Source organism: Microtus oregoni, unplaced genomic scaffold (assembly GCF_018167655.1).
Source record: "Microtus oregoni isolate MIOR12 unplaced genomic scaffold, Mior012 000095F_ref0000231, whole genome shotgun sequence".
Taxonomy (NCBI): domain Eukaryota; kingdom Metazoa; phylum Chordata; class Mammalia; order Rodentia; family Cricetidae; genus Microtus; species Microtus oregoni.
The window spans coordinates 1,763,302-1,789,236 of NW_024544708.1; the positions used below are offsets into that span (position 1 = coordinate 1,763,302).

General features: G+C 44.0%; 1 protein-coding gene across 9 annotated transcripts in view; it reads left to right on the forward strand.

Moving 5' to 3' along the window:
• LOC121442760 (receptor-type tyrosine-protein phosphatase mu) overlaps positions 1-25,935 on the forward strand; it is a 695,160-nt gene that overhangs the window by 438,295 nt on the left and 230,930 nt on the right. For 6 of the 9 annotated variants that reach the window (XM_041644372.1, XM_041644376.1, XM_041644373.1 and 3 more), the window contains exons 12-14: positions 4,763-5,036; positions 6,004-6,040; positions 12,522-12,596. In XM_041644372.1, the coding sequence (XP_041500306.1) occupies positions 4,763-5,036; positions 6,004-6,040; positions 12,522-12,596 (386 nt within the window). The remainder of the gene's footprint in view (positions 1-4,762; positions 5,037-6,003; positions 6,041-12,521; positions 12,597-25,935) is intronic. The other 3 variants (XM_041644378.1, XM_041644380.1, XM_041644381.1) reach the window with 1 other exon arrangement.

A 25,935-nucleotide genomic window follows, 5' to 3' on the forward strand; every position in this document is an offset into this window, starting at 1 on the left:
AATGACCTTCCTCCATCACATCCTTCATACTTATTGCCAGACGTCATGGCCTGAGTTTGATGCCACATGGTAGAACCGGCCTTCACAAGTGTCCTGCTGCCCTCCACACATGCTCTGTGGCACAGATGCCCAAATGATAAATAATTTTTGTAAGAAGGGATTTCATGTGAGAGCGAGATGAGGAGGCGGCAGCCTGGTATTGAAGTCAGGACAAAGTCCAGGAGAATGCCTCCCTGCAGGGCATTTGTGGTAAGATCCAGATGCAGGAGAGGATCAAAGTTTAAAAAAAATTAATAGCAATACCACTGATAAATCCCTTGACGTGATAAAAGAGAAAGGATCCCCATACCATCCTCCAGGTACTGTGTTTTCCAAAGTAGAAGCCAGCTGGTATAGCGACCATGTCTGTAGGAACAAGGGAAAATCCTGCATTAGGCTGCTGGTTCACATGCGCCCCTCCGGTAGGATGAGTGAGCAATGATAACAAGCATCCCTTGGCCCATAGCTGATGATGACAGCCAGCTGTAGCGACACCTTGCTATGATTATGATTTGGGTAAACTGGCATGTGGCCTCTGAGCCTGCTATACATTAATGAGACAGGAAAGCTTGAATTGCAGGTCCTCTGTCAGACATCAGGTGACCTGATAGCAGCAACTTTTTCTTCACCTGTGTCTTTGCGCTTCTGCTGCGGCTTGTATAGAATGCTTCCAGAGGTGGCTTTTAAATGGAGACCTTGGCCACCGTGTCGTGTGACAAATGAACCGGAAAGACTGACCCTAAAGGAAGGCAGTGCTAGAATCCATTCTGTGGAGTGGAGAGACCCGTTGTGGAGCGAGTCGTTATGATGGCTTGCCCATTTTATGAACGCAGTTGTTGGGTGTTGATAACATTTTTAGACGTATGCAATAATCATTAGAAATCCACTTACCCTTCCATTCTCATCGAAAGGCATGAGAATCCCTCAAATTAAGTTAAAGTCTCAGATACTAGGAATGGAAGAATTAAGTCTAGCTAAGTTTACTCTCTCAGTCCTCAAGCAGTTCAAGAAAAAGGAGAAACTTTCTCAGTGCTGTTTATCAAAGAGCACACTGCGTTAACTCTCCTCCACAGCTGCCATCTGCCACATGAGCTACTTCACTTTGACCTTGACCCTTCACTGTGGCTACTGTGTTGCTGGATGGGCAGTTTAGTAATGCATGGGACCGACACTTACCTGAAATATGTATGTATGTATGTATGTGTGTGTTCCAAGTCCTTCAGTGGTCTCTTGAAACTATCGTTCATTACCAGACCATGAGTGGGTTATGCTTTTCCCTGTATACACAGTTAAAATAAAATTTCATTTACCAAGTCGACTAGTAAGAAAATAGAATAAAGATAACGCTTGAGTATTAAAAAAATGTTACTGTCCACCTTTCCTGCACTGACTGGTTTTGTGTGTCAGCTTGACACAAGCTAGAGACATCAGAAGAAGGAACCTCAGCTGAGGATATTCCTCAGTGAGATCCAGCTAGCTGCAAGGTGTTTTCTCATTTAATGATCAACAGGGGAGAGCCCAGCCCATGGTGGGTGGTGCCATACCTGGGCTGCTGGTCCTGAGTCCTTTAAGAAGATGGAGTGAGCAAGCCATGGGAAGCAAGCCAGTACGTAGAACCGCCCCCCCCCCCCCCCCACACACACATCCGCCATGCCTCTGCATCAGCTCCTGATGCCAGTATCCTGCCCTATTTGAGTTCCTGTCATGACTTCCTTCAGTGATGAACAGCAATGCTGAAGTGTAAGCCAAATAAACCCTTCCCTCCCCAACTTACTTTTTGGTCATGGTGTTTCATCGCAGCAACAGAAACCCTAAGACATCTCCTCTCTTTTGAGAATAAAGACTAATAATGTGTGAGAATTAGAGCTGGGCGAAGGAAGCTAAGCCCCTGAAAGCAAACCATAGCAATCAGATATGCCCACTCCATTTGATACTGATCAGATCATTGAAAGATTTAGAAGCTATAAGCAACTGCATTGTGCTGCGCTGTTGGGTCTTCAAAGAGTGGGCCGGGAAGCTCCTTCTTGGAGTCTGTCAGGACCCCGCATTTCTGAAGGCCCAACCACGTAGCTCTTTGAGGTATCTCACACAGTGTGCCCTGATGGCTGGGAGCATGCTTGCCAAATTTATAGGCCAACATTAGCCCGAGGCGAACATGCCCCTTAAGGGGCAGGACTTATCCCTACATCTCCCCTTTTTGTCTAAATAAGACAGAACTAAACCAAATACAACTATATACAATAACAACAAATAATAAATATAACAAACAATATTGAGAACAAAAGCTTTGCTAAACATTCTATCTCAAGGAGTCCAAATAATGTAGAGAGTAACTACAATTATATAATCTTCAACTCCGTCAAAGATCTGAGAAGGGAATAAACACTACTCAACAAATGAGATATATCCAAAATGTGCAACAATTGACAGAGACAACTGACTACCTGGGCAATCACCCAAAGTCTCGTTTGCAACGTTGAGTCAACCAATTTTGGCTAAGGCCTAACATAAGTGACATACCATTATTAAAGGCAAGGAACTTTTCAATACTATCTTACCCTGTCTTGGCAGGATATGACATTTCCTGTTGGCTAGAACACCCGTATGTGTCCTGTCAGCCCTAGATTCAAGTTCCTTGACCCTACTACCTGGCAGTTGACTTCCCAAGGGAAACGGTTGAGAAATACACCTACTGTATCCCTTTGGCCATATTCTCTTGGCTATATGTGTCATTAGCAAGGCAATCCTCTGAACAAAAGAAGTGCCGATAAGTCAACATTCACATAAGGTTTTAAATCGGTGTGTGCAAATGTTTATAGATGAAAAAAGTCAAGGAGAAAGAGAGAAATACAGGTTGCCTTCTAGCTTTCCGCTCTGTGTCCTGGTTTTGACATGAGGTCTGATAACTATTTCATTTACTATTGCTTGTATCATTCAGGCAATCTTCCAGAATTGGTAGTGCCTTGTACCTAACAAGACCCAGTGAAAAGTCTTTCATGTGAGCAAGAGTTGACTCCCAGCCCTTCTCCTTTTATCTATTTTACATCACTGGTAAGAATCTGCTTCATCATCGCGCTGTAACCTGGAGACTACCAGACTCCACAGTGTCACTAGGATGCCCTAAAAGAATTGATTTTTAGTTAGACAGAATGGCGGGCTGACGGCAGCATGTGTTTTATGACTGTAACGGAGTGTGTTAAGTGGTTGTGTTCCCAGAGGTAGACAGATTGGCTGACTGCAGATTCAGAGGCCATGCAGACCAGGCGAAACCAGCAGAGGCTGCCCCCAGGAAACTAGGGTGACACATCCTTCCCATGATTCCCTCCACAGTCACGATACGTTGTTCTGAAAACCTCATGGGTTAGCTCATTACTTGAAGGAATCACCATGCCTTTCTAATAGTATAAGAAAACAATGTGTCTCTTTGCCTGGAAGGTTTTTCATATAATCTTGATTTGGTTTCTGAAAGCCCTCCCTCCCTTCCTCCCTCCCCCTCTCTCCCCCCTCTCCCTTTTTCTCCCTCTCTCCCTCCCTTTCCCCTCTCTCTTTCTCTCCCTTTTCTCCCTCTCTTCCTCCCTTCCCCCCTCTTTCCCTCCCTTCCCCCCCTCTTTCTCTCCTTCTCTCCCTCCCTTCCCCCCCTCTTTCTCTCTCTCTTCCCCTTCCCTCCTTCTCTGTCGTTGTCCCCCTCTCTCTCATTTTTCTCAAGAAGAGATATTTTTCCCCTATAAAACTGCTTCATTCTGGAGAATGCAAATACCTTAATTTTTCAAAACTCCATTATTTCCAGGCCTTCCCATTCTCCTGAAGTTTGGAGGCTTTTCTGGGGGTGCCCTGGTGCAAGGGGTCAGAGACTCTCATTCGCATCTGCTCTGTACGTGGTTCAGACGGCGTGGTTTATGCCTTCTCTTAGAAATCACTTTAATTGTGCAGCCTCAGCTTTGGGAGTTCTGATCCCTTGTCGCCTTCTCCTATCGACTTCTCTTTCCACCAAGGGCACAGGGTGTGAGAACAGATGGGAAGGTCACCAATCTTGATCACATCACCTTGTGTTTTGTGACTTGTTAAAACTTCACGTGTGTTTCATACAGTCTAATTCAGGGGAATACTATGTTGCTTTTCCCTTTGCAAACCTGCGGTTAATATCATTTCATTTATCGGGTAAGCTGAATTAGTTCAGTGCAAACAGATCTTCAGTTCCACGTGAGAAAATGACAGTGGAGACTGTCCAGTGAATTTTTAAAGTTTTTAGTTTTGTTACTCTCAATAAGTGTGTGATTTTGGCGGGGTGGGGGGTGGTTGTGTGAAGTCTGTAAAGTCCTTGCTCCATATGTAGGAAGGCCTGCATCCAGTGCCGAGCTACCTTGTAAAACGCTCAGTGATGATGTGCACTTGTAATAGCCATGCTGGGGAGAAAGGAACAACCGTTCAGCCACAGGTCCCAGTGAGAGGCCCTGTCTCAACAACTCATGAGGGATGACGAGCAAGGTTGCTCTCTGGCCTCCAAAAGCATGCACACACACCCACACACAGCAGCTCATTCATTGTGGTATTTTGCATGAGGAATGGCTCAGGAAGAGCACTGAGCAAGAGCCACTGTGTCCAAGCCACCAGGTCCACTGTGCTCTTTGTCCCCAATGTGTCCAAATTCCTGGCGATTGAAGACAGAGTAGACAAGTTCAGTGACCATGAACTATCATGGCTCCTTCTCTTTTGCTTTTTCTAGTGTCTATCAAATAGTTGTGGAGGAGGAGCGTCCTCGGAGGGCCAAGAAGACAACAGAGATCTTGAAGTGCTACCCAGTGCCGATTCACTTTCAGAACGCCTCCCTACTGAACTCGCAGTACTACTTCGCTGCCGAGTTTCCCGCAGACAGTCTCCAAGCCGCACAGCCCTTTACCATTGGTGACAACAGGACGTACAACGGCTACTGGAACACCCCCCTCCTCCCCCATAAAAGCTACAGAATTTATTACCAAGCTGCTAGTAGAGCCAATGGGGTAAGTGTGGGAGATGTCTGTGGATTAGGCTCTTTCTTGATGTAAGCAGGAGTTAAATGAGACCACAGTGAAAATAAAATTTAGCCTTGGTTTTGTGTGCTTCAGTTGGAAACGTTTTTATATTTTTTTTTTTATCGAGAGAAACTTATGGAAAGAACTGCGTATGTGTGGGTTTTGGTGGTGATTTAAAAGCGTATTGTCAACACGATAATCACTGTTTTCCAGTTCTCTCCTCACCGAAAGTTGGCTAGTCATTCTGCTTAGCTGACTAGTTTGCCCGGTGATGGTGTTGCTACAACACAAACATTCAGCTCATTTCAAATTTTGTGAGGTCCGGAGCATCTGTCTTTGAAGCATATTCTGGCCCATTGCCTCAGCCCCAAGACGGCGTGCATCCTGCAGCTGACTAAATCAGACGTCTTCTTTTTCTCTGAGAGAAAAGAGCTCAAGAAAGATGGGATGGAAGTAAAGAAAAAGCAAAAAGCTATTATCGAGTCAATCCTGAAATGGCCTGTTTTTCCTGTTCAGACCAACCTAGGGTGCAGAGGAGACCGCACAGGTGACGTGAAAGGAAGCGCTGTTAGCTTCTGCCTCACCCGCTCTGCTTCACGGCTTAGGTCCACGTGTCATGGCCACTGACCTGTGCAGTGTGAGGCAGGAGCATCTAGGGTGCAGATTCTTCCCCAGTGTCAGTTGCATGGGGGCAGGGACAGGGCTGGAGGAATCACGGGCCACCAGGACAGAGATCGAAAGCATCGCTTCTCTCTTTGTGGCCCAGAAATGTCTGCTGCCTCCATCCTGCTAGCAGAAGGTATATCTGGGCGTGCCTCCTGGGCGTGTCTCTCTGAGAAAAAGCCACACTGGAAACAGTGGGCTCTCTCCTTGTTAGAGTTAACTCCCTAGAACTACGTTCCCCTTGATCTAAACACAATCTGGATAATAATTTCTCGTTTTTCATTTGATACAGGAAACCAAAATTGACTGTGTCCGAGTGGCCACAAAAGGTAGGTTAAAACTCTGAGATAGTCTATGTGTTTGTGTGTTCCTGAAATTGATTTTATGCTGTGTTTGAAAACATCTGAAAATATATTAAGAACTTCACTGAAATCAGTTTATGTATGTATATCGAGTGTGCACATACATGCACGTAGGTGGGCATTAGGATCCTATGGTAGTTGATACTGCTTCATGGAGATCCGTTTCAAAATCAGTCACACTGCTAGAGCCCGAGCAGTTTTCAGTGGCTGTCTTTATAAAAGTTATTTTAAGAATATTAATTATTTTCTATGACGTCAGTATTCATGTTTTAAACGTACGCATATAATAACTGGTAGACATATATGCAGTGAATCTTCACATGTAAAAGAGTAAAATACTACATACATACACACCCATTTTTTTAGAGGAGTCATCACCCCAATGGCCAGACTAGATCCAGACACCTGGGCTCAGGTGATCCTCCCAAGTAGCTGGGGCTTCAGGCACAGGCTGCGGCTCCTGCCATGCCTTCCACTTTTAGTGATGTGACTGGAATGTTGTACAGCCTGGGCTGTTTTCGCTGATGAACTCAGGATCCAGGGGACATTACAGAGGCTCTCCTGGTTCTTGGGCCTGGTTCAAGTGTGAGCAGTGAGCGTGGCTAGGGATCCTCACCACCACACATTCCCCGTAGTTAGCCTCCCGAAGAAGGCACAGACATGTGAGCTGGCACTCGGGTAGCAGTGGCTCAGCAGCCTCAGGGTTCAGCCGTCCTGTACAGGAGCGTCTGGGAAAGCACTCCGAGGCATAAGAATGCTCTGCTCACTTGAAGCCTTATGCATTAACACTTGCCATGAAGCACACTCTCCAGACCACCAGGGGAACCAGGAGGGCGATAAAGAGGCTTTGATGATTTCATTAGACTCGGAGAGAAGAGGATACCATTGGGTCTGTGGCTTGAGATTTAATCAGGTCGCAGTGGATGAGTTCTTTGAAAGTACCATAATACTTTAGGAGACAGTTTGAATGTGCCAAGATGGTACTGAAAATTTCCCTACCCCTCATGCCTTCTTATATTATGAATACCCACAGCCTTTCCACTATAGAGTTAGCAAAGAATTCCTGGTTGCACATCGTGTGAGAAGGTCTAGGTGACATGCTCAGCTCCTTGGTAGTTTGTTCATTCACAGGGGTTTGTGGTGTCTAGTCCCATCTGTTTAGAGAGAGCTTCAGAGACATTTTTATGTCTTACCTGACTGACACTCTAATAGATAAGTAGTAAATTAAATTATGGTTTTCAGTCTATCCTATCAACTGCCATATGCTATCAGCTAATAGTTATCGCAGTATCACAAAGCCCTTGGACCAGGTACCCACCATACCCTCAGGTCTAAGGTGCACAGCAGCCCCTGCTCTAGAGGAGTCCTCTGGAGAACTGTATTATGACATGCCACTTAGCCTTACGTTCTGGAAAAGTCCATCCATCTCAGGTGGCAGTCTGTCATGCCTTGTGTGTCCTGCCACAGCCGCACATTACACAAGCCCCTTGAATATGCCTTCTCACCCTTTTCCTCTCCATTGTCTCAAGCAGGGGACGGGGCAGCCGCTTCTCAAGTATTGTGTGCGGGCTCGGCGGTGAGCCGACTAACCAGGATCACGCATCTCACGATCTGTATCAAGGGTTGACCCTAGGCTTCTAGAGCCCCTGCCCCCAGATCTCTTTCCCTGTTGCTGCTAGTGTTGCACCCCGCAGAGAAGTGATGGATGGATGGCCCTTTGATAAATGGAATCATCCGACCTTCTCTTTAACAGATATGAGTCACTGCCCAATCTAATGTGAGCGCTTTAAAATTTCTGTCACCCTGTTCATTTACATCATTAAACAATTACGTAAACAGAATCCTAGTGAATACGGAAACCTGGCAAGTTTGCTGTTTTCACGGTGGATTGCATTGGATGGTGATTTGGATCATTCTCTCCCGTTGGCTAAATCTCATCAATATCCTAATTCGTTTTTTCAATTCACCAAAGGGCGATTAGGCAGTCAGATGGCCTGATTGGCTAAATACCCCCCTCATATTTTCTGAGTCGTTTGCAAACATTTACACAGCACCAAACCCTATCCAAATAACGTCTTTGGGGGGAAAGGAGAAACCCAGTTCAATATTCCCTGTCTGACATTGCCACTTCTGTCTCCTAAAAACACAGTCCAGTACACACCTCAGGAAATAGGCTCCCTCAAGGCACATGGCATGGTTTTATGCCACGTCAGGACCTGCATGCATGGCTTCAGCACCTCCCTTTCAGGACACAAACAGACGAGCCGGCTCTTTCACGACGAGAAATGTTTCCCTTCTTTACACTAAAACATCCCTTTGTAGCCCAGGGTTCCGTCTAAACTGTTAGGTCAGAACCGAAGAATGGGTGGATCTGATAACTCCAGGGTCATGAAATGAAGATGTTTGAAATTTAAGAGTTCTCACCATGTAAGCGTGCTTTGCCACACTTGGCTGATGGTGTGGTGGAGTGGCTGAGCCTCAGGTATACACTGCCTTCCTCAGTGACCTTGTGAGTGTGAGTGACGTCACGTTCCCAGGAAACCACAGAGGAAGCCTGGAGGTTGATTTGTTTCCCCAAAGAGCTAGTTTGTAATTTCGAGTAAGAGGGTGTCGCTTAAGACTAGACTTCATACTATTTATAAATTTAGTGTTGTGATTATTTTCATCATGTTCTAAAGATGTATTTTGACATTCACCATCACGAATATAAAGACCTATAAAAATCAGACACGGGAAAAACAAAAGCTAAGGTGTGTTGCCACTGACGCCCCTCTTTGGATGGGTTGCCTATATTTTTATGCCTCTTCCTTTAATTTGTGGGTCCAGAGAAGAGTTGTGATTGTGGATTGCAGGCAAATGCACTACACATGCTCCTCTATTGAATTAGAAAAAGGGGCCACGAATTAGGCTCTGCACATTTGCATCTAACTCTGCCAGTACCAGTCTGTACCATGGGGTGACGGGAGAGCTTGTAGCTATTTTTACAGCTCCAAATGTTTACTATGTTTTTACAAATCACATTCAAATTTTTATTCGTTCAGTTGTTTCGAATCTCATTTGGTCCACATCTGAACAATTACAGTGTATGTGCTTTCTTTAACTTTATATACTTTAAGATCCTTGAGAGAAATCATAATTCTTAGGATAGCAACCTTTCCTTGTGACTTTAGAAGGCTCTATGGATGAGCAGGTCTGACAAAGTACACTTAAAACTCAAAGTCTGCCATAGAAATAAATTGTTCTTGTGAGTTAAATGAGGCACGTTCATTCTAATTGATGCAACGTCCAGCTTAAGCTGTCTATATTAATCTTCCATAAGATAAGCCGTTCCCTATCGGAATGTAATTATGTCTCTCTTTGATGATACCGTCATTGGAGCTTTGCTATCTTCTACTTATTGTACGAATTCTGTCATGCCTTCTGTGTGTTACTTATAGAGTAACCTGTGAGCTTTGACATCTAGACACAAAGACATATATATTTCAATTTGTGAGGATTTTGAGATGGTAAGAGTTTGGAAATTTGTTAGGAGTTGGGCTTTGGTGCGTGGGGAAGATCATACATGTTAACCTTCTCCTCTCCTTGTTGTGCCTTCCCTAGCCAACAGGGCAACTAGGAATCAAAGCCATGTGGCATGCACACACACACTAAAATCTTTCCCGCACAATGAGGAAGTCAGGCTGTCACCTTCAGACATGAAGAGAACAAATTATTATTCTGAGATTCGGTTTTTAAGGTGACTGTTATCTGGGGGAGTGCCTCGCTGTTTGTAAGTTTGGCATTTTGTTTGACCTGGATTTGCATTCAGTGACAGCGCGCTTTGCCGGGAGACCTTGAGAAAACTGAAGGATTTCTATTGTTCTGATCAATTTCCAACTGTATTCATAAATGCGAGTGTTTTATTTTTATTTAAAAAAAATCACTAGGCTGTTGGAGAAGTTTCTCCTACGCTGTTTTTCTTTTCATTCTTTTGTTCAAAGAAATGCCGTCCTTCCTAGGCCGTCATGCTACAGAATTGGAAGTGTGCGGGAGAAAAGAGCCCAGAAGAATGTCTGTTGAGATGTAAAGCTAATTAAGATTCCTTTTAATTACTCACATTCAATTCAGGAGCAAACAAAGGATGGAGCAGGGCACTTGCTTGTGCTAATCCACCATTGTTCGGGCTCAGGCTATGGATTTAGCACTTGCGGCATTCAGCATTTTGTGGAGAAGTATTTTTCTTCTCTTGATCTAAAATTGTCTTCATAATATAAACCCAGGACTGTCTTCACCCCTGGAAGGTTCTAAAAAGATAAGAAGATAAGTAGTCCCATGGGTCCCAGATTCCTCACACCCCAACTTCATTCTTCCTGAGTCACAGGAAATACTGTGGGAAGAGCAATTCAGCAAACTCCGGGTCACTTTGCGTGAAACCCCAGTGGCATTGCAGAGACCCACGTCCACGTTGTTTCTTTGTTCATGTGTACAGCCGCACCTCAAGCAAGAGCCCGCAATAATCACTAGTATTTTTCCTTAGAGGATTGGATTGAAATTTCTGGCTTAATTTTGCCAAATTTATCTGTTTTAGAAATTAACCTCACTGGCCTGTTAAAGTGGGGTCAGAAAACGTTGAGTATCCAAGGCCAGATAAGACAGATTGTAGGCCGGAACTATCACTCAACAGCAGAAGACTGTTCTTTGCACATGCTAGATTCTGAGTTAATCTCCAGCACTGACGATAAATTAAAAGATTCATTATTAAGAAGCTAAGTCATCAAGAATAAATATTTTTTCAGGTTTTGTAGAATGTGGCTTTTCTGTCATGAGTAGTCTCGGCCTTAGTGGACAATAATTGAATTTGGCTGTTTTCTGACAAAACTTGTAAAAGCCAGAGGTGGGCTTACTGACAGCGGTCGAGGGCATTTATTGAACTAACCCAGGAAACACAAGCACAGCCACCAGATCAGAAAACAGACCCGAACAATGGCCCGATGCTCATTATGTACGTTTTCCATAATGGGCTCTGTGTCAGGTTATAGTTTGAATCCTTCTTGGATTATGAAGGTCTGCTGTTCATAGCTACCTCTGAGTCGGTTAGGTTCATAGGAGTCACTTTGTGATATTTGATAAGCATTCTGTTTTTCTCTAAAAATTATCTTTTAACAAACATACAGCAGTTCAGATGTTCCTCTAAGTAAACCTAGAACCCAGCACTGGTCCCAGAGTTGCTGTAAGCCTCCCAGAAACAGCATTTTAGAATGTGAAACTTCCTCCAGCTACATTCAAAGATGCTGAATGGGTCAGGCCTGGAAAATGGTCTTGGTCATGTGTTGTTCATCCCGGCGGGTGCAGCTGGAACATACTCACTGGCAGTGTGAGATCCGCTGCCGGGCCCTTCCCAGCTCGGTCACGATAGTCAGCTAGCTGTAAGGAGCAGCGCCACTTGAGTGGTACAGGGGATGGCTGGAAATACTCTACAGCAGCAGTTTGGGCTTTAATTGTCTGCAGATGGCGCATGATCTATTTCCCTTATTCGCTGTCACATTTTTAATAGTACCCAGGCTGCTCCGTGTAAATGAGTAATCTTTCATGCAAGCCTAGTCTTAATTTTCCAATATTTTTTCTTTGCATCATTTTCCAGCTGTATCGTGTTACGACTGACGTTTTAATTTCCTATTTTTTCCAATATCTCTGTGTCATAAATGTTAACTGTTTAAAAACAACTGCCGAGCTGTGTAGGCACACCAAGAGGCCACCGTGGTCCACTTCCAATCCCTTAAATATTCCTTTGGGCACATGTTAGCTATTACAGTGACAGCAAAGGCAAGGAGCTGGAGCTTCTAGTTTATCCTTGATACAGGTTTTTTTATTCTTTTTGTGACAGGGTATTAAAAAAAGGTTCCTCATGAAAAGCTACATGAAACTTAGTTATCAGAGAAATCACATAAAAATGTATTTAGTGAAAGAATATAGTTTCCTATGCAAAGGTGGTTATGGGGAGAAAGGAACGCTGTGACATCACCATATAGTTTTAAGGGGTCGAATATGATTTAAAAAGTCATAAGAGTTAGCAGAGACCTCTCTCACCATGGTCAGTTTGGACTGGGCTCACTGTCAACCTACAGTTCAGTGCAGAAGGCACATTTTGGGTCAGGGGCGGGGCTTTACTTCGTTCTCTGTTCCTTGATCTACCCAGGGTCTCAGGCAAAGCTTCCAACAGCATCACTTAAGCCGGCTGCACGGCTTAAGAGAAGAGAATTCAGAAGACGAAAAATTTGTTGTATGTGTGCGTGTGTGTGTGTGTGTGTGTGTGGTTTTATTTTTTCTTTCTTTCTTTCCTTTTCTGCTGTTTTCGGAACAAAGTTGAGATGGTTTTCTGTACTGATGGGAATTCTTCTTGCTAGCCTAGCTTCAGTCTGGCTTTTTTCTCCCTCATGCATGCTGACCTGGGAATCCTCCTTTGCCTTAGCCGCGATAATCGTGACTCAGCTTACAACACCTTACATTCGCATCGCCCCTGCTGCAGGCGACGGCCAACTAACAGGTCAGACGTTCAAGTATAGATGAGTCATCTTGCCCATTTCCTGCTCATTTTTCTCAGCTTCGTTTCCCCTCTACATCTCCTCCTCTGCTTAAGGCCTGTTTAGAATGTTCTAGACCCTTGGTGCAGACCTTTGCTCGCATTAACTTAAGTGACATGCTTGGCCTCTTCTGTGTGCACATTAATACCCATGCATTAAGTCAACCCCACTGCATTAAGTCTGACCCCCCTGCATGCTTCCATTGTGTGTTTGGTCTGTTGCTATGTTCCTTTCTACCCTAATGTTGAATAGAAATGTAATTTTCTGGACTTGGAATAGCAGTGACATCAACTAATAGGAGTTAAAGGAAAATACTGGGGGAAAAAAGTATTCCCATTTTTCCAAATTAATCTAAAAAGGCCCTGAGATTTGAGAGCTAGAAAGGCTTGTTTTTTCATCTTTGAGGATTGAGTTTGCACATGCGTTAGCAGTACACCATCTCATCTGCCAGTTTTATAAAGCAGAGCCCCACCCCAAAGCTGTTTAGGGTGATGCCGGTCAAACAGTCCTTTGTGTATGCACCATTGTTGCTGGGCTGATTGCATTCTTTACGTCCTTGCTGCAGAGCCAAGCACTTCTATAGAACAGCGGCACATCTGCAAGCAAAACGCACTAAGTAGTGTAGGCAAGTTAGGGAACCTTGGATGGCGTAGGGTGGAAAAGCCCACCCTGCTCCTTAGCTGTATCATAAGGAAGTAATGTGTTCACACCCACCAGCTCTAAATTCAAGTGGGTATCTCTAGATGTTGATCTGGAAAAGTCTAGTAAATTATTCCAGGTGCAGGGGAGTGCTTAGTGAACTCTAGACAGCTTCGCTCCACAACCATGCAAGTCACGGTCAAGATTGCTAATCAAATCATAAGGTCAGGACTCGGAAGGGCCCAGCAACCATAGGCTATTGTTTGTGATTAGGCATTGCTAAAGCCAAGTAGGAAACTCAGGGACGCTTCTCATCTAATTCCCACTTCAGCTTCCTTAACATTTGTTTAAGAAATGTGCTGCACTTAACTCATGAGAAATCGTAACTGCCTAAGTTGTATTTTGAAAACTACCAAGCAACTGATATTCAAGAAAAACATTGGTTATTAAAGTAAAGCAATAGAGACTAATTCTACTTCCTTCTGCATTAGAAGCCTGAACTTATTTTTGGCTTTCTATTCTGGAACCCAAGAGCTCTAGGCTTATTTGGCGTTTCTTTCTTTTCAGCTCGCTTTTAAGAATATTTCTCTTACCACTTCAAGTTCTGTTTATTAAGACTCTTCCTTCTCCCAAACTTCTGATGTGTCCCTCCCACAAGAAAGTAACTGAGGGACAGACAGCCTCTTTCTTAGCGTGGCTCCTCTCCTCTACAGCCCTCATGTTTAGGGATGGACTAGGGTTGTTCCAGTTAGGTGCCCAACAGAGGGCTATCTGGAGTCCCTGAGGAAAGCGAGCCTCCTTGTCCTGTGACATACGACTGAGCACCCCCAGTCTTGTAAGCAAGTCAGTAGCAGTGAGTTGGCCCCAGACTCAAAGGGAAACCGAGTTGGGCTTCCCCTTTCTCCACCTTTCCTATACTCTTTTGCCATTAAGTGAAACGTGGTGTTTACCAACCATGACGTCAGTGACACGCCATAGCAAAACATCCTCTGTAAAATCTGCGATGAACAAGATACTCAACAGAGCAGCTCTCAGAGGCAGAGCATGTGACCAGGAATTGTTGTAGGAAGGACACACACCACCACAGCCTATGGCCACCATTTCTCTTGTAGCTGCAGGGAGTCTGCATGCGTCGTTTACATTGCAACAGTTTAAAGCAACAGTAAGGTCAGAATAACCCAAAGAACCAGGAAGAAAATAAAAGCTTTTCTTCTCCCTTATCTGTTGCTGATTTCAGGGTGATCTGGCTTACGCAGATACCTACACATCTCACTAATGGTTCATATTTCCCATTTATAACGCCGTCAGGCTCACTAGAAGTCTCATTTTTTTCTATAGATTTATTCCCAAGCCCAAGGCTTCATTCAATCATTTTATGACAGATATTGAGCCCCTTCAAGGTGCCAAGGATGGTTCCACACAACGTAGTCTTATTTTGTGTGGTTTCCCAGGCATCCCAGCCACGAAATGAGGGTTAGTTGTATCAGTTGCAACAAAATAATATACTTGCACACGTTCATGAATGGAACATGAGCATCCTGTAGGTCAAAAAGCAAGATGAAGACTGTAGTTAAATGGTAGGTCAGGGAGACATGTTTCAGTGCCCCTCCTGTGAGCTTAACGGAAGCCCGCAACTCAAAATTTCATATCTGTGAACAACCGTTTTGTCCATCAGTCCTGGTCTTTACAGAAGCCAACAAAACATAGAGGATGGTTGCCCTCTGAAACTTCAGCTCTTTGTTGTCCCTTTTACTCTGACATGCTGACATCATGCCCCTGGGAGTCCTGGTCAAAGCTGAGAACCTACTGGGAGGCTCTCATGAGCACACTAGCCTTTGACATCATGCCCCTGAATGTCCTGGTCAGTGCAGAGAACCTACTAGGAGGCTCTCATGAGGACACTAGCCTTGAATCTCCTTCTTGTACCAGTGTACATAGCAGGTCAAATAAGCCTTCGTGTGGACAGAGCCATCTTGTTCACATAACACCAGAGAAAACAAACCTGCTAGTGTCCTGTCCCCAGCACAGTGTTCCTTGATTGAACATAATCAGCAGATGACACAGATACCAGGACCATCCAGAAAGGGGACTGGGGTTCTAGATTTGGACTATATGCCGTAAACAGTTGTGGCATTGCTCTAAGGAGGGCATCTTAAGTCTCTATTCTCAACCCTAAGAACATGTCATCAACCAGTACACTGGCACGCATACATATGTACATGCGTGCACACGTACACATACTCACACACATACGTACATGTGCATAATGTACACACATATACACATGTATATGTGCAACCATGTACACAATACACATGTACATGTGCGTGCATACGTATAACGCGCACATAGATACATGCGCACAATACACATATATCATTGCACACACATATACATGCACACAAACATACACATACACATATGTACATGTGCATAATGTACACACACATATGCATATGTATATGTGCATACATGTACACAATACACATGTGTACATGTGCATGCATACTATAACGTGCACACATATACATGTACACACATACACATATATCATTGCACACACATATACATGCACACATATACATATGTATATGTGCATATATGTACACGATACACATATGTACATGTGCATGCATACGTATAATGTGCACATATATATGCGCACACATGCACATATATCATTGCACACACATACATGCACACATCCATACACATGTACATGTGCATAATGTACACACACATATACATATGTATATGTGCATCCATGTACACAATACACATATGTACATGTGCGTGCATATGTATAATGTGCACATATATACATGCACACACATATATCATTGCGCACACATATACATGTACACACATACACATATGTACATGTGCATAATGTATACACTCACACATATACATATGTATATACGCATACATGTACACAACACACATATGTACATGTGCATGCATACGTATAATGTGCACATATATACATGCACACACATACATATATATCATGTGTGCACACATATACATGCACACACACATACACAAACACATATATACATGCGCACACACATTCACATATACATGCACACAAACACACACATACTCACACATATACACTCACAGCTGTTGTAATTTAGAAAAGGCAACACACAAATGACAACATGCAACAGAACTCACATGGAGGGGCTTTTATTAAAGGAAACGGAATGGAAAAAGAGGGAAGGGGATCAGCCTCTGGGGACAGGAACAGCAGAAGAGAAGACAGAGAAAAGGAGGGAGAAAGGGAGGGAGGGAGGGAAGGAGGAACGAGGGAGGGAACAGACGGAAAAAGAGATGAGAGGTGGGCAGGGCCCTTTTAAAGGGAATGTAGTGAATGTGCACAGGAGGTGCTCTTACTGGCTACAGCTAAGGATGTAGCCTTCCAGAACCCCAAGGGCAGGCCAGTACAGATGCCTGAATACACACAGCCACATCCATATACATACAGGTACTCATGCACACATACACACAGCCACAAAAATATACACACTCACACACATCATATATAGGTGTACTCTGGTAGCCATATATATACACATATATGTATGTATGTATATATATATATATATACACACACACACACACACATACATACTCAGACACATACACACTCACATGTAGTTGCAATAAATAAAAACGACTTTTCCAGCGCCACTCACTACCTAAGACACAAGCTGAGGCATTTACATTCCATTCTTCCTGGTTTACTTTTTTAATCTATTAAATGAAGTTCATCTCCTGCTGGTGAGCTATAAACCCTAATAATATAGAACTGCTATTGGAAGAAAAGAAAAATTAAAAATGCTAGAAATTTCCTGTAAGAACTAGAATTAATTAAATAAATATGGTTAGACTGTTTATATGAAGATTTGATTTATGATGTAATTACCTACCCAACTCTGAGGTGCTGAGGAGAATGATTTCCTTGAGCAAATTTTTATCATCCGTTTTCTTTATTCATGCATCTAATATGGCAAGGCCTGTGGCCTAAAATACTTCCAAACACAATGACTTCTGGGACAGAATGCCTGCCTTTATTTAGCGAGAGTCCATTTTGATTGACAGTTTGAGGGTCCCGCCCCTCACAGTGGAGGAGACATGGAGGCAGGTGGAGGAGGTTCTGGTCACATGACATCTGCACTCAGGCAGTACAGTGAGCCATGCTGGTACTCATTTCACTTTTTCTCGTTTACCCTGGGACCCAGCCCATGACATGGCACTACCCTTAGATCTTTACAGAAGCACCCTGAGACAGACCTAATGCCACCTTCCCTGTTGATTATAAATCCACTCAAGCTGGCCGTGAAGACTGGCTCTCAGAAGGGAGAGAGCCCAGAGCATGAGTTAGGGAATCTCTAAGTTCCACAGAGTCTCAAGTTCTGACAACTGTATGGGGCTCATATGTAAAGTCAAAGACTAAATGAGGCCAGATGTTAGAGCAGCGAAGATAGATTTTTTCCAGTGGCTACCGACATTCTGCTCTGCAAGGAGATGACTGGCCCTTTAAAGAGAGATCAATGAAACAAAGAAAGGCGGTATGATGGGGGACTCCCCCAGGAGTACAACATTGCAGAACCCCTCTGAATTTGTTGTCGAGACCCAGTGGGATTGCTACCCCTCAGGCCTGCCCTGGAGTATTGACAGAAAGTAACTAAATCCTTCTGGAAGCCTTGCATTTTCTCTTGCAGGCATGTTAAGAGACTAAAGCTATTGGGAACCCGGGTGATGCTTATTCAAATCTTTATATGCCATGATTGAAAACCAAGTGGACAAGAGGGCCCCCAGAAGCTCTGGTAGAGTTTGATCAGAGAGGGAACTGGATAGAAAAAAGCTAGCTTAGATTTGGCTCTTCAAACCAATACAGATATTTTAAACAAAATAATAAAACCCAAATTCTGACACATAGCCACCAAATTAGGTGTTTACTACGGAGAAAGTTGTGCCTCCTACCAGCTCTGTCTCCCGATGCCTGCTATAGCCCCAAGGGAGAAATACAACATCTTCCACTGGAACTAGGAAGCTCGGGGGATGACAGACACTCATATGCACAGATTCCAGTCAAGTCAGGAACATGGACTTGACTCCCGGCTTTGTGAATGAATGCCTCGGTCCTTCCCCCTCCATCACTGAGTCTGGCTGCTCCTGTCAGGCCTCACTTGGTTCTCACCCATCCCTGACACTGTGAGTCCTTTCCCTTGGGTTCTCACTGCTCCCCTGGCTGCCTAGACTTCTTGCCACCTTGGCCCTCTGCTGCCCTTCATGCTTACCCGCAACCCCCACCCCCAGGAACTGCCATCGCCTGCTCCCTCTGCATCATTTATCTCTATCTGGAGAATGGCGGACGGACTCGTGCTATTGATTCCCGTATGCTCAACCCAACATAGATCCCTTCTGCTGATCACCACGTGTCTCTTGGGGTAGATTTCCAAGCTACCAGGTCTGCTCTCAGTTGCCAGGGTATGCGCCAATGCTCTGAGGTCAGCTGGCCCGCTTTCCTTCCCTCCTTACCTGGCACATTATCTCTGCGAACCTTGACCATTAGACATTTCTATCCATTAAGGGACGTGGTTGCCATCGGGTCCTAGATGGGGACCACTCTTCCTCTAGAACAACACAAAACACCAGTGAAATATAAGACCTATCAGTCCACGCAAATTTCTGGAAATAATTCTGATGACTCATCAAATGTCCTTATCAAATTTTGAATATAACCGTGCTCTGAAACTCCACCACTCCCATCACAAAGCCCAAGTTTGCTGCTATCTTTACGGCTGAGGCCAAGTGTCTCAAGTGTCCAGCCCACTGGGTCCCTTGCCGCCAGATCTCAGCCCCAGGCAGAAGCTGAAGCTAAGCTGGGAAAGAAAGTGGGGACCTTGCAGGGAGGTGGGAATTTTAAATTTGGTGCAGAGAAGGAGGTTATCTGGCCCATTGTGGAGATAAGAACCTTAGGTCCCTTGCCCCATAAATACGCAAACCAACTACCCGATGATAAGCCTTCCTAAGTGCTTTTGAGCAGCATCCTGGGCTGGCTCAGAACTCCTGTGGCTCATAGGGCAGTCAGTGAGCTTCAGAACCAACCTGCTCCAGTTCAAATCCCAACCCTGTCACTCAACAACAGAGTGACCTACCTTAGCAAGGGATTTCGTCTTCCAGCACCCCACCAGTTTTTGACATGGGAGTCGTACTGGTCCCTACTCCTGAAGTTGGTGTCAGGATTCAATAGACTATCTAGTAAACCTTTAATAAATGGTAGTAGTTATTACATTTCTGCCTTACTGTGTTTTTTTTTTTCTGAATTGGGGAGAAGTTGCAAACTGTTTCCATCCATCCTGACCCACTGACCATACACAATGCCCTTCACCTTCTTTCTAAACACATAATAGGCTGGTAGGTCTTAACAGTGACCAAAGCAAAATAAAAATAAGTCAGTTATAGAAAGTTTACCCTGTGTCTACACTAACACCATCACCAAACTCTAACCTGCCACAGCTCTCCCTGAGTGTGAAAAAATGCACATGGGGATTTTTCACTCATATTTACTGGCATAGCTCTCCAACACATTTCTCACTTATTACAATATGCCATGCAGTGACCGCCAACTCAATGTACAACCACGTTGGTCATTGTACTCCTTAGCTGTCTGTCCATCTGTTGCCTGTATTAAAATCTGCTCACCCCACCCCTTGATGAAGAGCATTCAGAACTCATGTTCTGCTTTTCCGAACGAGCAAGCTGGAATACATGCCCTTCACGTAAACTTTCAACTGGGTCTTCTCTTTCTGGGCGATTCCCAGGTGTGCTTCAAGGACCAACTCTTTCCTTGTGTAGAGAACTGACAAGATCACTTTGCTGTTCTGATGTGGCAGGTGGCCTTTCAAACACCTGTGTTTCCAGGAGGGACGCAGGAAATGCGGTTCCGCCACTGGTCCTGGATCTGAGTGACTTTACCTTTGTCCAAGCCATTTGCACCTCATCGTTACCTCTTCCTTCAGTCTCATTATCCTTTGACTTGCTCATTGTCATTTCAGAAGCTTCTGTTTGTTGATGGTTGAATGTTGTCATTTTCCTTAGTTTCTCCAAGTTCTTTTCTCCCCCCCCCCCAACACCCCATGTCTCAGGTTATTCAGCTGTGAATTTCTTCTATTTTCAAAGTCTTCTCTAGATGGATCTCTTGAATTCTTCTAGAAATTACCATTGATATAATGTGAGGTACCACATGGGAACAGATCTAACTTCTGCCTACACAGATCCCACTTACTAGAAGAACATTTTGCGCTCATGGAAAGCAGTGGCTCATGGAATACTCTTAACTGCTGTAGGGTTCAGTGATGAGGTTGCTGTAGACACAGGGTTGAATAGTGGAATTTTTCTTTGCTTTTATCACTTATATGGCCCAGGAGCCAAATATTTATTGGCAGTCTTTATCGAATAACCAGTTCTTTCTCACAAAACCAAGATGTTGCAGCGTCATGTGGGAGCTTTGCATGTACACCTGGGGTTGCTGCAATGCTGCAGCGTCATGTGTAAAATATGCATGTACACGTGGGGTTGCTGCAATGCTACAGCGTTATGTGTGAAATTTGCATATACCTGGGGTTGCTGCAAGGCTTCAGTGTCATATAGGAGGTTTGCATGTACACCTGGGGTTGCTGCAATGCTGCAATGTCTTGGGGGAGGTTTGCATGTACACCTGGGGTTGCTGCAATGCTGCAGTGTCATGTGGGAGGTTGCATGTACACCTGGGGTTGCTGCAATGCTACAGTGTCATGTGGGAGGTTGCATGTACACATGGCATTGCTGCAATGCTGCACATCATGTGGGAGGTTGCATGTACACATGGCGTTGCTGCAATGCTGCAGCGTCATGTGGGAGGTTTGCATGTACACCTGGGGTTGCTGTAATGCTGCAGCGTCATGGGGGAGGTTTGCAGGTACACCTGGGGTTGCTGCAATGGTGCAGCGTCAAGTGGGAGGTTTGCATGTACAAATGGGGTTGCTGATGAGATTTCATCCGGAACCTTCTTGTATCTTCCAGCACTTCTACATCATCCTTGATCGCAGAGGCTTCCCAATTATGTTTTGCTATATGATAAAATTAGAATTCTCTTATTCTTTGTCAGGAGCCCTAACCGTTTATTTTGTTATCTGTGTATCAGTCTTGACAGGGGCTGTGATGCCTTCCCGGGACAGCCACCGCTTGCCTTTGGGATCCTCCACTTCATTTCATGCTGTCATGCTCCCTTTTCCTTATGATTCCTTGTATGTGTCAATTTCTTGTCAGCATTCATTGCTATTTCAACATACACAAGATAATCAACTAATAAGGAAGAAAGGGTTGCTTTGGCTCTTGGTTTCAGAATATATACACACTTGGTTCCGTTGCATTGGACCTGTGGTAGCAAAGTAAATCCTGGCAGGAACATGTGATGTAGAGGCCCTGTTCAACTCATTGTGATTAAAAGGCAAGAGGGGGAAATGAGGTAGAGTCCTAGTAATCCCCTTGCCTTGAGCTGCAAGCGGTTCTATTCAGTCTTTTCAAGAGCTCGGTCTGTAGAGTCATGAGCAGCTACACCAAAGGAGATTGTGTAGAAACAATGTAGAAATAGTTCTAACTTCTATTTTTATAAGGACCATATTCTAGATACCATTAAATTTTTCATAGCCTGTCTCTCAGGGCTGGAAAAATGAAATATACTTGGTACCAGCTATTATTTTCTAATGGAATGAAGTACTTTGTAGAAGAAAAATGTCCTTGAAGGCCTGTACTAAATTCCAAGTAACATTTTTTTTGCTTTTTTTTTTGGGGGGGGGATGGTTAGTATTTTTTTTTCTGTGAATGGGTCTTCTGCCTGCAGGCATGCATGTGTACCACAGTACCTGTGTGTAGAAGGAGCTGTGGGCCGCTTCCCACCGCCCAGCTCCCGGCCACCGGCTGGCTTTTACCCCGAAATAATTACACGGAAACTGTATTCTTTTAAACACTGCTTGGCCCATTAGCTCTAGCCTCTTACTGGCTAACTCTCACATCTTGATTAACCCATTTCTATTAATGTGTGTAGCGCTACAAGGTGGTGGCTTACCAGGAAAGATTCTAGCCTACATTCATCTAGGGTTGAAGAATCATGGCATCTGCCTCACTTCCCTTCTTCCTGGCATTCTGTTCTGTCTACTCTGCCCACCTAATTTTCTGCCCTATCAAAAGCCAAGGCAGTTTCTTTATTAACCAATGAAAGTAACACATAGACAGATGATCCTCCTCCATTACCTGTGGACACCAGAGAGGGCATTGGATTCTCCAGAATTGGAATTACAGGTGGTTGCTAACTGCCTTTGGGTTCTGGGAATAAAACCAAGTTCCTCTAGAAGAGCAGCTGATGCTCTTAACTGTTGAGCCATCTCTCTCTAGTCCCTATTTATTTATTTATTTATTTATTTATTTTAAAAAGCATCTCTGCTGTAGAGAGCTTACAACAGCGACTGCAGGGGCTGGATTGGGTTCCGGAATGATCCCTGGGCTAGAGTTACATCAGCCATCTCCTGCCTGCTTCCTATCCCAAATATTCCTGACATGGGTATCATTCTGTTGAGAAGACAGGGAAACGTGCCATGTTTACTCCCTGAAATAAGTATCTCTTGAGTATTGAGACCACTCATAGAAATGTGATGTGTGTCTTCTCTCCAGGAAGCTGAATTTCTGGCCATCATTAAAATCAATGTAAACAGTTCAATAGGTTTATTCCAGTGGGTTCGCTAATACCTTGAATGTTGTCATTGTTGTTGTCTGAGACAGGGCCCCGTTATATAGACCAGGCTGAGTGAATTCACAGGTTCTATCTGCCTGACCTCTCAAGTGCTTGGATTAAAGGCCCCTACGCCTAGCCTATTTTGAACTTAGTGGGAATGGAAGAAGGGAAGACTAGTGCTGATCTCTAAATCCTGACTCTTGTGTGATGCCACACCAACTGACTTCATTTTAATGGGGCGAGTGTCACTGCCGACCGTGTGCCCCTTTTGTTCTTTTTCGTGTTGTATCTGTCATTTTGCTGTGCCAATTTCCTCTGTAAAAGAACAGTTATGGGAACATGGAGAGAAGATGCAGGGATGCTGTGGGAGACTCAGTTCCCTCTGCCCTGTTTCCAGACTAACTCCTTAGTCAAATGTCAAGTGTGTGCTTTTAGAACGAGTGTATTTGAAGAGCTATAGGTAGCGCTGAAAATGTTTGTTTTACACTTTTTGTTACATAAACTTAAGAATTTTTATGTAAAATATTTTCAGTACAGAAAAGTTTAACTTTTCAATAGTTTTTCTTCCTGTCAGCAGTGTGGCAAAGCAAAGGCCACACCGTATATTCAGTTGTCTTTCACTTGCTTGGTGCAAAGAGTTTGCTGATGTAGGAGGCATAGATTGAAATTCTGTATGTCAGGAGGCGTTCCTCTTCTTGTTAATATTAATCTGGTGCATGGCGCTTTTCCACACAGAATGTGGAAAGGAAATCCTTTAGTTCACAGTGAGCCACCTTCAGTTAAATAAGCAAAATGGGACCAAAGGGAAACCTGTACTGTGAGGATTTTTTTCCATCAACATTTTATCTTGATGGATGATTCTTATGCTGTCTATCAGGAAATCTATGTCTTCCTGGTGATGGAATTAATGCTTCCCTCATAGCAAGACAAAATGGACAAGAGAGGGACATTCTCTGGATGTTATTAAGGCTGAGTGACAGTCTTCTGTCCTCCATGCCTGATGTGTCTCCTCATCCACGCCTATCAACAGACACTGTTGTGTTAACTTTACGTTCATACTTTTATTTCTTAGAAATAAAATGTTGCTATAATCAAAAATCTAAAGTCTGCAGATAAACCCTGACAGTTTTATGTCTAAGAATGAGTTTTCCTCGGAATTTATAGTCCAAGGGTTATGCTGATTAAATTTCGAGTTGACCTTGGCCTAACCGTAGTCTCTCTTGTCCATGTATTTTAAGTAACTGCAAAATAACTAGCATTTATGGGAGTGCTTTGGGCTTGGTCCAATGTATTTCATTTAATCAGGATGGAAAGGAAGTCAGAATTGCCTTTGTCATCTTAGGATGGTGAAAATATAAGGATACAGCCGGATATGGAGGATGGATCTGGGATAAGCGGGGTTCCTTTTCAAAGGCATCGTTATTATCAAACATCACTTAGAATGCTTGAGTCAGGGAAGGAAGGCCCAGAGAGTGAAGCGGTAAAAGCACTGGCCTCCTTGAGAGGTGCCTCATTTGCTCACTTACCATGTCATTGTCATCAAAGCCTGTTCATTCAGCTGGGTCCACTCTCACAAACCTTGTGATCACAGTTCAGTTCTTTTGGGCTGAGGCCGGAGGATCTTTACGAGCTTGTGATCATAGTAACTTCTTCCTTTACCTAGAATATGCTCTACATACAGAGAAGAGAGAGCTTGCCCTCCACTGTTGGATTGTGCTGGCCGGCAAGCCACTTTCCCACCACACATGTGGTGAACTGTAGGGGCATCTCTTCTTAGACTCAATTTCCCTGAGGATTGATGATAGAAAACACTGTTTTATTTAAAAGAAAATGTACTCCAGAGTCAAAATGCAATGTTGTTCTTTATTTGGAAAATCTCAAGCAGCAAATTTCAAAGGCATGTCGGTTTTGAGGTGGGTCTCCATGGGTCCTTGTTTTTTCTGTTCCTCTGTGTCGGGTGTGTGAGGAGGAAGTAGAGAGCTATGGTCTCCATTCCACCAGCTTTTAGGCAGCTCAATTTCGCGGGTTGAATCCGCACCGCTTTCAAGCATACATGGTCCATTTCCTTGTCAGGTTTCCAAAGTGTCAGATCTGCTTCTGCACTTAAAAATAGTGTGTTTGGTTTGTTTGTTTGTTTATTCACTCATTCATTCATTCATTCGTTTGTTTGTTTTTGGTGGTCCTGTGAATCAAACTCAAGGCCCTGCCTCATGCTCTGTGATTGCTCTAACCTCAAATCCATGCCTAGCTCTAGGTTTGTTAGTTTTCATTTGATGTGTTGTTGGTTTGTTTGTTGTTTTTGTCTATGGATTTTTGAGACATGTCTCATGTAAGCTTAGACTGATCTAAAACTCATTGTGTACCCAAGGATGACCTCGATGTCTTTGTCTTTCTGCCTTCATCTCCCCAGTACTGGAATCCCGTGGATAATCCACTATAGCCAGCTTCAGCACTTGCTTGTTTTGTTTTGAAGACTGAGCTCTTTATGTAGCTCAGGTTGGTCTTGAATTTATTAAGTGCCCCTGGTTCGTCTCAAGCTTATGATCCTCCTGCCTCCACCAGCCAGGTACTGGGGTTAGCATTGCCCACCACTATGCCATGATCTTCTGGTTTTAATTGGATTGTTTGCTCAGGAAACCTCAATCTTAAAGCACATAATTTAAGAATCACGTTCTTGAGATAAATGGCCGTGCATTCAAGTTCAGGTCCCTGTGCTGATCTCTTAATTTCTTTAAACATCATGTTCTACGCAGGGAGTGTGCCATTTGTGTCTTACCCCACAGGGAAGGTGCCATCTCTAACCTCATTCAGGCTGTGAATGCCATACTACACAAGCGGTTGAGCATAAAAGTGTTCAGAGTAGGCCAGGCGAATGCTTC